At 40.9% G+C, this 12,651-nt stretch overlaps 1 protein-coding gene across 2 annotated transcripts in view; it reads left to right on the top strand.

Annotated features, from left to right (window-relative positions):
• Positions 1–12,651, top strand: part of REPS2 (RALBP1 associated Eps domain containing 2) — a 214,810-nt gene that overhangs the window by 49,139 nt on the left and 153,020 nt on the right. For both annotated transcript variants that reach the window (XM_021681025.1, XM_021681017.1), the window contains exon 2: positions 9,139–9,262. In XM_021681025.1, coding sequence (XP_021536700.1) covers positions 9,139–9,262 — 124 coding nt within the window. The remainder of the gene's footprint in view (positions 1–9,138; positions 9,263–12,651) is intronic.

The raw sequence follows: 12,651 nt of genomic DNA, 5'->3' as shown, positions 1-12,651 counted from the left end.
TTTTTTTTTTTTTTTTTTTTTTTTTTTAAGATTTTTATTTATTTATTTGAGAGAGAATGAGATAGAGAGAGAGCATGAGAGGGAGGAGGGTCAGAGGGAGAAGCAGACTCCCTGCCAAGCAGGGAGCCCGATGCGGGACTCGATCCAGGGACTCCAGGATCATGACCTGAGCCGAAGGCAGTCGCTTAACCAACTGAGCCACCCAGGTGCCCAAAGAGGAAGAGTTCTGTAGGCCATTTATAGGACAATTGAGGGAGCCTGAGTATGGATCATATGTTGTATGATAATATTAATGTTGATTTCCTGAGATGTGGTGATATGGTGGGATGGTGTAGGAGAATATCTCTGTTTTGGGGAGGTGAATAGTAAAGTATTTAGGGGTGGGGGAGGGAGGGAGTGAGAGAGTGAGAGAGAGAAAAGAGTAAGTTATTTTGTTCAGTGCTGCTCACTTCGTAGCAAGGCCCGAACACAATGCTTTTGATGGGGAGGTGCCTAATACATTTTAAAGTGTTAAGTATTTCCAGGTATTAGTGGGCTTTTCTGTCTGAAATTATGCCTAAGCACTGAATGTCTGTCTTCTCGTTAACAGTGTGCTATTTTGGCTTAGGCATATACTGTGGTACTTGATGTTGAGTATTTGGATATGGGGGTTCATATTTTCTTGGGCAGCTCACCCAGGTACCTCTGGACTGAAAATCCCTCTTGATTTTTAGAATGTGTAAATGAACAGGAAAGGAAAACTCAGGATGGTTGACCTGACTCTTCAGCTGGTACAACTTGTAAGCATGTCCTTCAAATATTCCTCTATATTTCTATTGTTGAGGGTGCCTACTTGGGGGCTGACATCTCCTGGGGATTTGCTGAGAAGAAGGAGGCTTGAAGGAAGAAGCCTGCAGTGTGCATCTCTGGAGCACCTAGCTGGTGGAGCATCACTGAGGTGTTCTGGGCTCTGAGGCAAAGGGCCAAAATAAAGCATGATGAGGCCTTTCCTCGTGCTTTGATCCTAACCAGTCCTTCCTACCTGAGCAGGGATGGAACAGATAAGTTGATATTCTCTTATATTTCTGTGGGAACTCTTATGGCTATATGGTGTGAAATGACTGAACCAATTTAGCAGCCACTTGTAAAAGTAATTACAAGATGAGAGAAAGAGGAGTGATTCTGTTACTACAGGCTGTGAAATGAATTAATTCACTAAACATTAATTGAGCAACTGAAAAATAGCAAGCATTGTAAAATATGAGTCCTGGGGTACACATGATAAAGATATACTCTTGCCTTGGGCTGGGCACTTGGGGGATAGGGGAAGGAGTTGGGAGTACAGTGGAGACAATGACCAAAATACAGACTTGGCTATATTACAAGGCTAGTGATGTGATAGAAAGCTAGTGAGGAGGGTTATTGGAATGCAGAAAACATGCCATATGGAGTTAAGGTTGCAAACATAAGGTTGGTCTTGAGGTAATCTGGAGAATGAGTCTTGCGGGTAATGAAGTGGGGAGACCTCTGGCTTCCAGGCAGGGGACACACCAGGTGCCCATAGGCTTGAGTGGCTCTTACGTGTTGAGAGACTGGTTGGCATCTGGAGTGGCTGAAGCCTTAGATGCAGGGTGGGGAGGAGGCAGACGTGGGGTTGTTGGAAAGGTTGTTTAGGCCAGATGGGAGGGCCTCAAAAGCCATGCTCAGGAGTCTGGGTTTTACAGGAAAGGGAACGAGGAGCCCTGAAAGTCCCTTTGAGTTGGGGGTGATCTTGTTTCAATAAGATCTCATGGAGGGAGTGTGGAGGATGGTGTGGTGAAATTGCATGAGTCTAGGGGCAGGACTTGAAGTAGTCGATGTGTGAGCAAAGAATCTGAACTCGGCAGCTACAGCAGAGAAAGAATAGTAAATAAGGGTCCACTGGTGCTCTTGCAGAATTCTTTCAACCCCTCCCAACAAGACTTTTTACAATTTTAAATCTTTCTAAGGAAGTCTTTAAAAAATACTTGAAAGAGAGAAGCTTATTCCAACTTTTAAATAGCTCTGAAAATTTATTACATTTCAGCTAGGAAAGAAAGTATTATTTCAGGGAAACTGGAACATGTGTGGACTGATTACTCAGCACAGTCACTTAATCTTTCAGAATTAGGTTGGAGGGAAGCTAGTTTAGTGGCCTTCAATCTTCTTCCAGAACTTTGTCCAGGTTCCTCCCAAATGGTCGGTGAGTTTTTCTGATTCATATCCAGCACCCCCACAGTTTAGTGTACATCTGTAAGCTGTAAGGAATTGATTTCATCCATTCCTTTTTTTTCCCCCTCATCTCTGGCCTTCCACCTGAGAAAACAAATACGAGTCCATAGGTTCTTGTTCTGTGTCAGAAATTTGCACAACGTGTAATCTGAGGTGGATCCAGCTGAGAGTTACAGGTTTGGAGTTTAGACTAAAAAAGAGGAGTGGAATCTTTCTATTTTTTCTTTATTTTGAGCAAGGCTTGGCAACTTGGACTGTTTGAAGGAGCAATTATATAAAATATCTCCTGCTAATTGAGAATTTGGGGATAAAGCACCACCTTATTTTCTTCAGTTTGTGTTAAAATATTTCTACCCACAATTTAGAGCTTTTCCATGGAGAATTTAATTTAGATTTAGAACATCTTGAACCTTGAGAAACAAAACTTAGAAAATTAACCTCTTTTTTGAATTGAGACATTTCAGTCTTACAAGGGTCCATACGTAAGTTCCAAAGGCTTATAATAATTACTTTGTCTTCCTTATGGCTTGAATATTTCAGAAATTTCTTGGCATGTCTCTTGGAGGGTTAGTGTACAAAGAGCAAGAAAAGTGACCTAAGGGCTTACCTCATTTATGTGTGTATGTTCCACGTTTGCTACAAAGCAGTGATCCTAGTGGTGTATGGGACCAAAGGATACTTTCCAAGGTAAATAAAGCAGTTTTACTAATGTCAGATTTGAGTGTTGGTCTCAAAGTACCAATATGGAGGTTTAATAGCAATTTCATTTACCTTTAGTTAAGAGCTTTTCAGTTCTATGTATTACTTACGGCAAAGGAATAACTGAAGGTTAACTTGATATTAAATTAACACTGAAATAGTAGTTAAATTGTTTGCATGTCAAGGATTATAATTTTTTAGGGATTATTCTGCAACACAACTATATTGATGCTGGAACCACATTGATGATGTTGGTGTTTTTTCCCATGTATAGGCAAGCCTGTATCTGAAGATGTGTAACATATATTCACAGTAAGGGGTGTATTATACGACTTACTTTTTGTGAGGGTTGGTTCATTCACTTAATTGAAAATTTTTTTGACTGCATCCTGGATGCCTGTCCTTGTGCTGGGTGGGAGGTGAATGGAAGTTACCCCTTGCCCTTGGAGAGAAGACAATTTAGTGGGAGGCAGAGATAAACAGATAATTATAATATGTGATAAGTGCTGAAATAGACATGAAAAAGCTTGAATGTGGAGAATGTCAAACATACATGTAAGTACAGACAGAGTAGGAGAATGAACCTGCATGAATGCCATCACCCAACTTAAACAGTTCTCAACTCAGGGGCATGCTTGTTGCACCCATACGCTCTGCTCTACTTATTCCCCTCCCGCCTTTTATTTGGAAACAAATCCGAGGCAGTATATCATGTGGTGGGCATTTATATATATTTGAAGAGTCAGAGAATACACAGGGAAAATAAACTATACCTGGGGACTTGGGAAGGAAGGAGCTACAGAGAAGTAGCATTCAAGAACGGAGGGAGTAAGTTCCAGTTTCAGGTAAAAGGGATGGAACCCAGCAATTATTGAATATCCCTAAGCATTGTATTAGGTTCATTTAGTACACTAGTTCATTTTTTTCTTCACAATAGTCCTATGAGGGAGGCACTATCTCTGTTTTACAAATGAGGAAATTAGGTTTCAGGCAGATTCAAATAAATTTGCCCTAAGTTATAAAACTAATTAGTTTTCCGTGTTGCAAACCAGCCTTGACTTCAAGGCTATTTAGTTTGCCATCTTCTGCACCATGTGCATAGATACAGAGAAGAGAAAGTACAAGATGTGTCTGTGAAAGTGGGAGAAGTGGAATGCAGCTACAGAAGTGCGTGTGTGTGTGTTCGTTTGTGTGTCCGTGTTTCATGCATGTTCAGAGATGAAACTGGAGAAGCTGTTCCAGGCCAGGTTGTGAAGGGACGTTAATGCCAAACTAAGGAGATAGAATATTGTCTTGAGGATGGTGGACTTCCAGGATGAGATGTCTTAAAGCATAACAGTATTGTCAGCTTTCAAAAGGAAGAATATGCAGATACTGTGGAAGACAAACTGGAATTGCAAGATGAGCTGAGGTGAGTATGGGTTAGAAAAATTATTTATTCAACCAGTATTTATTAAGTATAGACAGTATGGCAGAGAATGAACAGATGAACAACAAACACATCTCCCTATTTGATGGAGATTAGTAGAGAATTGGTCACATGCAAATAAATGGTCACATGCCCGTGGTAACGTTGTGATTTATAATAAGAAATATGTATTTAGTCTCCAGCCCAGTTCCTAAAGCACAGAGCCCCTAAAACCCTTGGAATTTCCTGTGATCGGAGCAGTAAATGTGTCTTTTTTTAATGTTAATAAGGTGACTTAGGGTAAGCCCTCAGGTAACCAGGATGGGGGCTGGTTGCCAAGGGAACCAACCTTGTGATCCGAGGTTTGGAACTTTGGATACCCGCCCCCCACAAACCTCCAGGCGGGAAGGGGGCTGGAGGTTGAATCAATTGCCAGTGGTCAGTGATTTAATCAAATCATGCTTATGTAATGAAGCATCCATAAAAACCCAAAAGGACAGATTTCAGAGAGCTTCTGGGTTGGTGAGCACCAGGTATTTGGGGAGAGTGGAGTGGTGCTCCAAGAGGCTATAGAAACTGCACACTCCCCCATACCTTGCCCTATTCATTTCTTTCATTTGGCTGTATCTGGGTTATATCCTTTTTTATAATAAACTTAACTTACTGAGTAAAATGTTGAGTTCTGTGAGCTGTTGTAGCCAATTAACCAAACCTGAGGAGGGGGTCATGGGAACATCTGAGTTATAGCCAATTGGTAACAACCTGGGCTTGTGACTTTTGTCTGAAGTGGGGGGGTGGTGCCCAAGGGGGCAGTCTTGGAGAACTGAGCCCTTAATCTGTGGAATCTGATGCTGTCTCTAGGTAATCCTGTCAGAGTTGAGTTGAACTGTAGGACACCCAAGTGTTGTCTGGAGAATTACTTGGTGCTGTGTGGGATACCCCCCCCTTCACGTTTTGGGATTGGTCTCAGGACCATAATACCTATGATCCTATGAAAAGGTGATAAACTTCCTAGTTCTCGGAAAAATGCAAAGTAAAACTACAATGAGATATTATACCACTCTCCCATTAGAATGCTGAAAATGAAAAAGCCTAAAAATACCAAGTGTTGGCAAGGATGTAAAGCAAACTGAATTCCCAAACTCCCTTGGTGGCAGTGTGGCCGTATCTACTAACACTAAACATACACATATCTGGTAAGCCAGCAATTACCACTCTTAGATAAAAACCTAAAGAGAAATGTATTTCAGGCCAGTGTATTCTGCTCTACATGTCTTGACAAGACATGAGCAAGAATATTAGAGCAGCACGATTCAGAATAGACCCAAAGTGGAAACCATCCAAATGTCCAGTGGCAGAAGGATAGATAATTTGTGATATATCCACACAAATATTTGAATAACAACTAAAATGATTGGACCGTAATTTTCCTCAGCAACTTGGAACAATGTTACAAATAACATTGAACAAAGAAGCCAGACATATGGGTACATACTCTTTGACTCTATAAAGTTCAGAAAAAGGCAAGACTAATTTATGGTATTAGAAGTTAGGAAAATGGCATATGGGTAGCGATTGAAAGGAGCTGCAAAGGGCGGCTTCTAGAAGACTTGTAATGTTTTATTTCTTGATCCTGGCTGCTTGTTATGTAGTTGTGTTCCATTTGTGAAAACTTATCTCCCCATACACTATACACTTAGGATTTGTATGCTTTTCTGTATCTATGTTTTTCCATATGAATATTATATTTCTTCTTGAAACAAATTCTGATAATTAGTATTAATGTCTACTTGTTCACTTGAGGAAAACTCACTATTATCTGAAAGTCACACTCGGGTTTTTCATCTCTCTCAGTATTAGTGCCTGCATGTTTTGTTGCGAGAACACTACCAACTATGGAATAAAGTTAGAAAAAAGTTAAAGAAATCTGTCCCTGTATGGTTAAGTGTGTGAATTCTATTTAGAAAATCTGTCACGGTAGCCAGGTGAGATATTAGGAAGGGTTAAGGCTGTAACAGGGGAGAAGCTAGCCTTGATTTGGGACATGGGTCAGTGGTAGGATCAACTGGATATGGTTGCCATTGGAGATAAGTTTCTGATTTAGGATATGGAATAGTTGACATCAGCAAGATTAATTAACAGGTGCCAGGATATGTGGGAAGGGGCTTATTTATGTTATTGTCTGAGATGGCATTGGGTATCTGTGTTAGGGTTTTGGAAAAGTGCATGAAGCATCTGAGATGTTACGTTTGGAGAGAGTGATTTGATGATCATTTGGATGGTAATTGAGGCCTGGAGAGGGAATGAGATCACTGAAGGAGCAGTAATTCTCAGCCTTGGCTGCACATTAGAATTACGTTGAGAGCTTTGCAAAAATACGCATGCCTGGGCTGCACAATTTACCCGCTAAAGCAGAATCTTTGGGGGGTAGGGCATAGGTAACTGTATTTTTCAGAAGCTCCTCAGGTTATTCTAATATGCACCTCGACTGGGAACAAAATAAGACAAGTGGATCAATAAATCAGACAGCAGTGCATTTATTGAATGGGCACTATTTTCAGTGCTGCTAATTAGCTCTCATGAGGTAATTACCGTTACCTCTTTTTACACTTATAGGGAGACTGAGGCACAAGAGTTAAGTAGTTTGCCTTAGGTTATGCAAACAGCTAATTAGTGCCCAGGCCAGGATTCACAACCAAGTCATTTACTACAAGGGCTGTTCTCTACCATAACATCCTATTGCTTCTCCAGTCAATGAATCTGGGGAGGATTGAGACTTTTGGAACAGCAGCCTGAGAAACTCAGCAGACCCTCTCCAATGAAGCAACATTTTAAATGGTAACAAAAAAATATAAAAAATAATTAAAGTCATTGAAAATTGACCTGAGGACATACAGCAAATGGAGAAACATTCAAGAAAATCTCCTAGATCTTGGTAAGAGCAGTGAGTCTGCAGTATTTGAACCATGACCTGCTCCCCACCTGTCCTCCACCAGTTCCATATGAGGAAAGCTCCATTCTTGGTGGATCCAGCCAAGAAGACAGTACTCGCCCCCTCCCCCCAACCCCAGCTTGTAGTCTAGGGCTAGGAGAGTGAGACCACCTGCTCTGAGAAATACTAGAAATATTAGAAGGAAGGAAGGGAGCGGGGGAGGAAGGGAGGGAGGGAAAATGAGAGAGAGAGGGGGGAGGGGAGAAAGAGAAAGACAAACACTAATGTATACATCGAAGAAGCCCAGCCCTGTCCTGCCCCCTCCTGTGGCTGCCAGGCTGTTTGTCTCACTGTGACTGCAGGCTGGGGATGCCTGCAACCACAGTGATACCCGCAGTTGGGGTGGGGGCTTGGGTGTAAGGCCAGTTAAATACCACAAAGCTCAGTGTTCTTCCTGAGATTCACAGCTCTTCTTGAATAAACGCTCCCTGGATTGCTGCGAGCCTTTGGTTCATTTCCAGAGTTCTGTCCCTTTGCATAGTTTTCTCATTGCTTTGACAGAGGAGAGAATTTTTGGAGGCCTTTATTCCCCCCATTTTTTGCTGACATCCTAGCTGAATTTTTATAGGAATTTTCTTAAGATTAATTAGTGGCGGGCGCCTGGGTGGCTCAGTTGGTTGAGCGACTGCCTTCGGCTCAGGTCATGATCCTGGAGTCCTGGAATCGAGTCCCACATCGGGCTCCCTGCTTGGCAGGGAGTCTGCTTCTCCCTCTGACCTTCCCCCATCTCATGTTCTCTCTATCTCATTCTCTCTCTCAAATAAACAAATAAAATCTTTAAAAAAAAGATAGATTTAGGGGCGATTAATTAGTGGCTGTTTATAGTTTGGAAATCTAAAAGCCCATCCATAAGGACCAACTAAAAAAAAGAAACCGTGGTGTGTCTTTATAGCAGAGTATTATGTAGTTGTTAAAAGAAAGATGTATTTTTAACTGTGCTGGTAGAGAAGATTTTTTTTCAAGGGATAATGCTAAATGAAAACAAGTTGCAAAATAGTATATGGTATTCTGTTTGTATAAAGTATTGAGTAAACAAGAGGAAAAACACAGGTGTGTGCTATATATATGCATAGACCATTTCTAAAAGAATATAATGTTTTCCTCTGGGCCATAGGAAGTGGAGGGTCCTTTTTAGATCTTCACCCCATTTACTATTATTTGAACTTTTGAGTATTACTTTGAAATAACTTTAAAAAGTCATTGAATATTTGTTAGTTTTAAACTACCAATAGGATATGTATTATTTAAGGTCTGCAAATTAAAGACTGCAAGATCTTAAAGACATTTGTGTTCATAGGAACCTCCCCCCCCTTTGCTTCTCTGAAGTGAGCACTTGTGATGTAGTTTCAATGCTTAGGAAATCCTGTTGCCTGAAAACTTTAAAAATAATTAATTCACTTTTAGTTTTGATCAGCTGGGATAATCCACAAGTAGTGGTAATGACTAACCTGTTCTCTTTTCACCCCAGTGATCTTCTAGACTTTGTACATTAGTATCCACCCCCTGAACAAGTCACTGTCTTTTGTAAGAATAGTAACAGCCATCTTTGTCACCTTTATTTTTATCTTTGAAAGAGGAGGAATAATCACTCAGTCCTGAAACATCATGAGTAGGTAGAATTTAATTATCTGAATTGAAAATCTTCCTGTAAACTGGTGGAAAAAACCCCTAACCAGTGTGTACACATAGGTTCTCCAGGGAGTTTTTGGTTAGCTACACTGTGAAATCCTTGAGATTTCATAATATATCTTGTCTCATTTTCCTGTTATGAAATGGGGTTTTCAGCCTGGTTTTTCTTGTCTGTTTTCAGATCACAGAACTGTGTGGTGCAAAGCGGGTTGGTTATTTTGGTCCAACACAGTTTTACATTGCCTTAAAACTGATTGCTGCAGCACAGTCTGGCCTCCCTGTACGGATAGAGAGTCTTAAATGTGGTAAGTATCTCCCATTTATATATTTGATTGTCCATGACGGGTGTCTTGTTTATGAGAACCATTTTTAGTGGGCTTAAGGCCTGTTATAAGCATTTGTGGAATTTCTCCTTGCTTCTTCCAACTGTTGTAAAATAAAGTAAGAAAACTTAGCAGGTATCTTACTTTTTCTTTTTGAAATGGGAAAAATATTCAGAGAGTGACCTGAGATTCATGCCTTTAACGGACTTGACGTTAGAATAGTTTTTGTTCTTTAGCAGAAGGAGATCGGGACAGGAATTCTAGAGCCTGTGGCAAAATAATAACATGTAGTTTTATTTTCCTCTTGAAGAATATATAATGCCATTTGAAGTTCTGTTAGGGACAAGGGGACAAGTGCGTGGGAGAGTTAGAGTGGAACCGCTCCTATTTCTGCTCCTGCCCCTGCGAGTCCTATCATGCATGATCTTCCTTTAATCCCCCAATTCCTGAAGCACCCTTCTAATGATTAGTAAGTCCTTTGGAGCTACCAGACTTTTGGCAGAATGAATTTAGCTTCTCAAAGTTTTGATTTAACGTTTTCTTATCTTGCCATCCCTGCCCCCAACCCAGTGAATGTTTGAACACTTTCCACAACTTAAAAAGTAAAGCCCCAGAGCATCATTTATACTGCCTCAGTATTGGGTTTACAAATCTCTATGAAGAAGGTGATTATTCCAGGGCTGTGCTGAAGTCCTCTGTTCATTTACTCTGATCTGAGTTACTTTCATAAGTTCATGCAGCCATGCAGGAACTTTTTCCTTTTCCTCATTTTGAGATAAAAACCACTTATCTGTCCACGCCTGTCCTGTGAAGTTCTTGATAAACCTCAAAGTGGGTTCAGGAACCTTGTAGGACAACTCTTAAATAGCTGAGAAGATTCTGATAGCTTGACTATGGGAAATAAAGTCCTTTTGCGCTAACCATCAGGGAGCCATAATCATCCCACTAATCTTTATTAAAGGCTTAGTGTCTGCCAGATACCATCTCATTTAGTCCTCACGACATCCTACTAAATTAGGTGTTTGTGTTAGTTTGCATTGCCTACGATAAACTGTGAAACAAATCCCACTGAAATCCCAGTGCCTTAACAAAATACAGGGTCACTTCTTGCTTTGCAGTGGGTCGCGGTGACCCTCTAGGGCAGCTGCCCTCCATGTGGTGGCTTCAGGATCCTGGCTACTTTATCTTGTGGCACCCCCCCTCCCCTGGCAAGCACCTGTTCCTATAATTGCTGCAACAGAGAAATAGCTTCTCACCCTAGCAGTTAAATACTTGGTCCTGGATATGACTCACATGACTCCTGCTCACAGTGCATTGGCCAGAACTTGTCACATGGATCCACTGAACTGCAGAGCAGACTGGGGGCGGTGTAATTCTCTTCTGTGCCTGCAAGGAGAGAACTGGCTCTGGATAAACACTGGAAGTCTCTCCTGTGGTACTGTTGTTATCCTTCTCTTACAGATGTGGAAATTGAAGTTTAGGGGTCGTTGAGTAATTTGCCTAAAGACATAAGGTTAGTAGAGTTTGGAGCCAGAAGCTCAGCCTTCACTTTCCTCGATCTTCATGCATAGTAGCCTCTTCTTGATTATTCGGTTTAGTAAGGTGCTGATTATAATCTGGAATCATGGAATATATTCTGAATGGGAAAAAAAATCTTACCCAAAAGGCATCCCTTGATATTACATAATTTGGTTCCTTAAAATAGTTTTTAATGGAGCATTATTTCAGTGGCAAGTTTGGTGTTTATCACTATAAGGCAGAGTGGTCTCTGATGTAAGTCACTTGCTGTGATTAACATCACATTGTAATTGGACTTGGGGTAGACACGGAAAGTTTCCAGTTTCCATTCCATTGTAAATGATCATTAAGCTTTATTGTTGTATCTTCCAACTTTATCTTCTGGAAAAGTTAAAGCTGCTTTGTTGTATTCAGGAATAAATTTTTAACACTTTTGTTGTTTATTTTACGTTAGAATGGTCTTTTACCTGATTTGTGCCCACATCTATAGCCAAATTTCCTGGGAGTGGAAAAGGGGGAGAAGGAGGGGGAGTTGTCTAAATTATGACATGTGTAAAGGATTAACACTTTTTCACAAGTGTAAGGCCTTTTCAGTTGTATTTTATAAATCCTGATGCTGCCTTTTACCTTTGACAGTTTAAGTATACTCACAGTTAATTTTGAATTTATTCCTTCATTTAAAGATTTATTAAATGAAAGTTATTTGCAGTCAGCATATGTTAAGTAAGAATGAGGGCAACATTGGGCCACACTTTGAGCTGCCACTTAGAATTTTCCAATTTACTGCTTGAAATCCATTAGTTTAATGTTTGATGACATAAACCTTGAAGGCCAAAGAGAATGCTCTGTGAGAACTTAATCTGAAAGGTTGTAGTAGCCTCATCACACTCATGGAGTTGTGAGTCTATTCTTACTTCACGAATTACATGCGTGTGTGTATATGTGTGTGTTAACCTCTAACCCCCAGCGTTGCCCATTTCGGCCAATGCCACCAGCATCTATAGTTGCTCAATCCAGGAACCTAGAAGTCATCCTTGATTCCGCCCTTTCCCTTGCTCCACAATGTAATCCATCAACATTCCTGGCAGTGCAGCTCCAGTCTCATTGCTTGCTCCCTCCATCTCTCTATACCTACTAGACCCAGCCACCTTCAGCCACTCACTTGGATATCACAGTGGTTTTGTCATTGATTTCTTGGCCTCCTCTCTTCTCTCTTTTAGTCTCTTTTCCCATGCGGCAGTAGGAATGATCTTTTCATCCTACTCCTTGAAATCCTCCACTGGTTGGCTTGTTGTACATCAGACAAAAATCAAAGTCACTACACTGATAGGCCCTTAAGTAATCTAGTCTCTGCTTCTCCATCCTCATCTTAAACTTGCCCCCGCCCCTTGTGTTCGCAGTCTGTAGCCCGGCCTCCCTGGCCTAGCCATTTCTGGTGTGGGAAAGACCATGTTATCTTGAGGTCTTGGGTTCCCGGCAGTCTGTTTCTCCCCCTCTCTTTCCAGTGGCTGGCTTTTCCTCCTCATCCTTCAGGATTTGTGGACTGTCCCCACCATCCTGTCTAAAGTAGGTTCTGTCAAATTAATTCATTAATGAAGGAACCAGTGTAGAGTAAAGCTGGTTCAAGAAAGTGTAGGAGAGTCAGAAGTATTTATAGTCATGGAAAGATAGAATGCTGGAGTAAGATTGCTAAATTACATATAAAATTGATGAATGCCCTGTAGAGCAGTAAAACTGTAATTTGGTTATTATACTCTTTTCTAAGATGAAATTCACTTGCATTGGTATTAGACAAGATTAGTTAGCTAACAGTTTTCTACCAGTAAAGTTGTAAGATGCATAATGAAGAGTAA

The sequence above is a fragment of the Neomonachus schauinslandi genome, chromosome X (genome assembly GCF_002201575.2).
Source record: "Neomonachus schauinslandi chromosome X, ASM220157v2, whole genome shotgun sequence".
Taxonomy (NCBI): Eukaryota; Metazoa; Chordata; class Mammalia; order Carnivora; family Phocidae; genus Neomonachus; species Neomonachus schauinslandi.
Note: the sequence above shows the minus strand (reverse complement) of the source record. Positions and strands in the feature narration are given on the sequence as shown.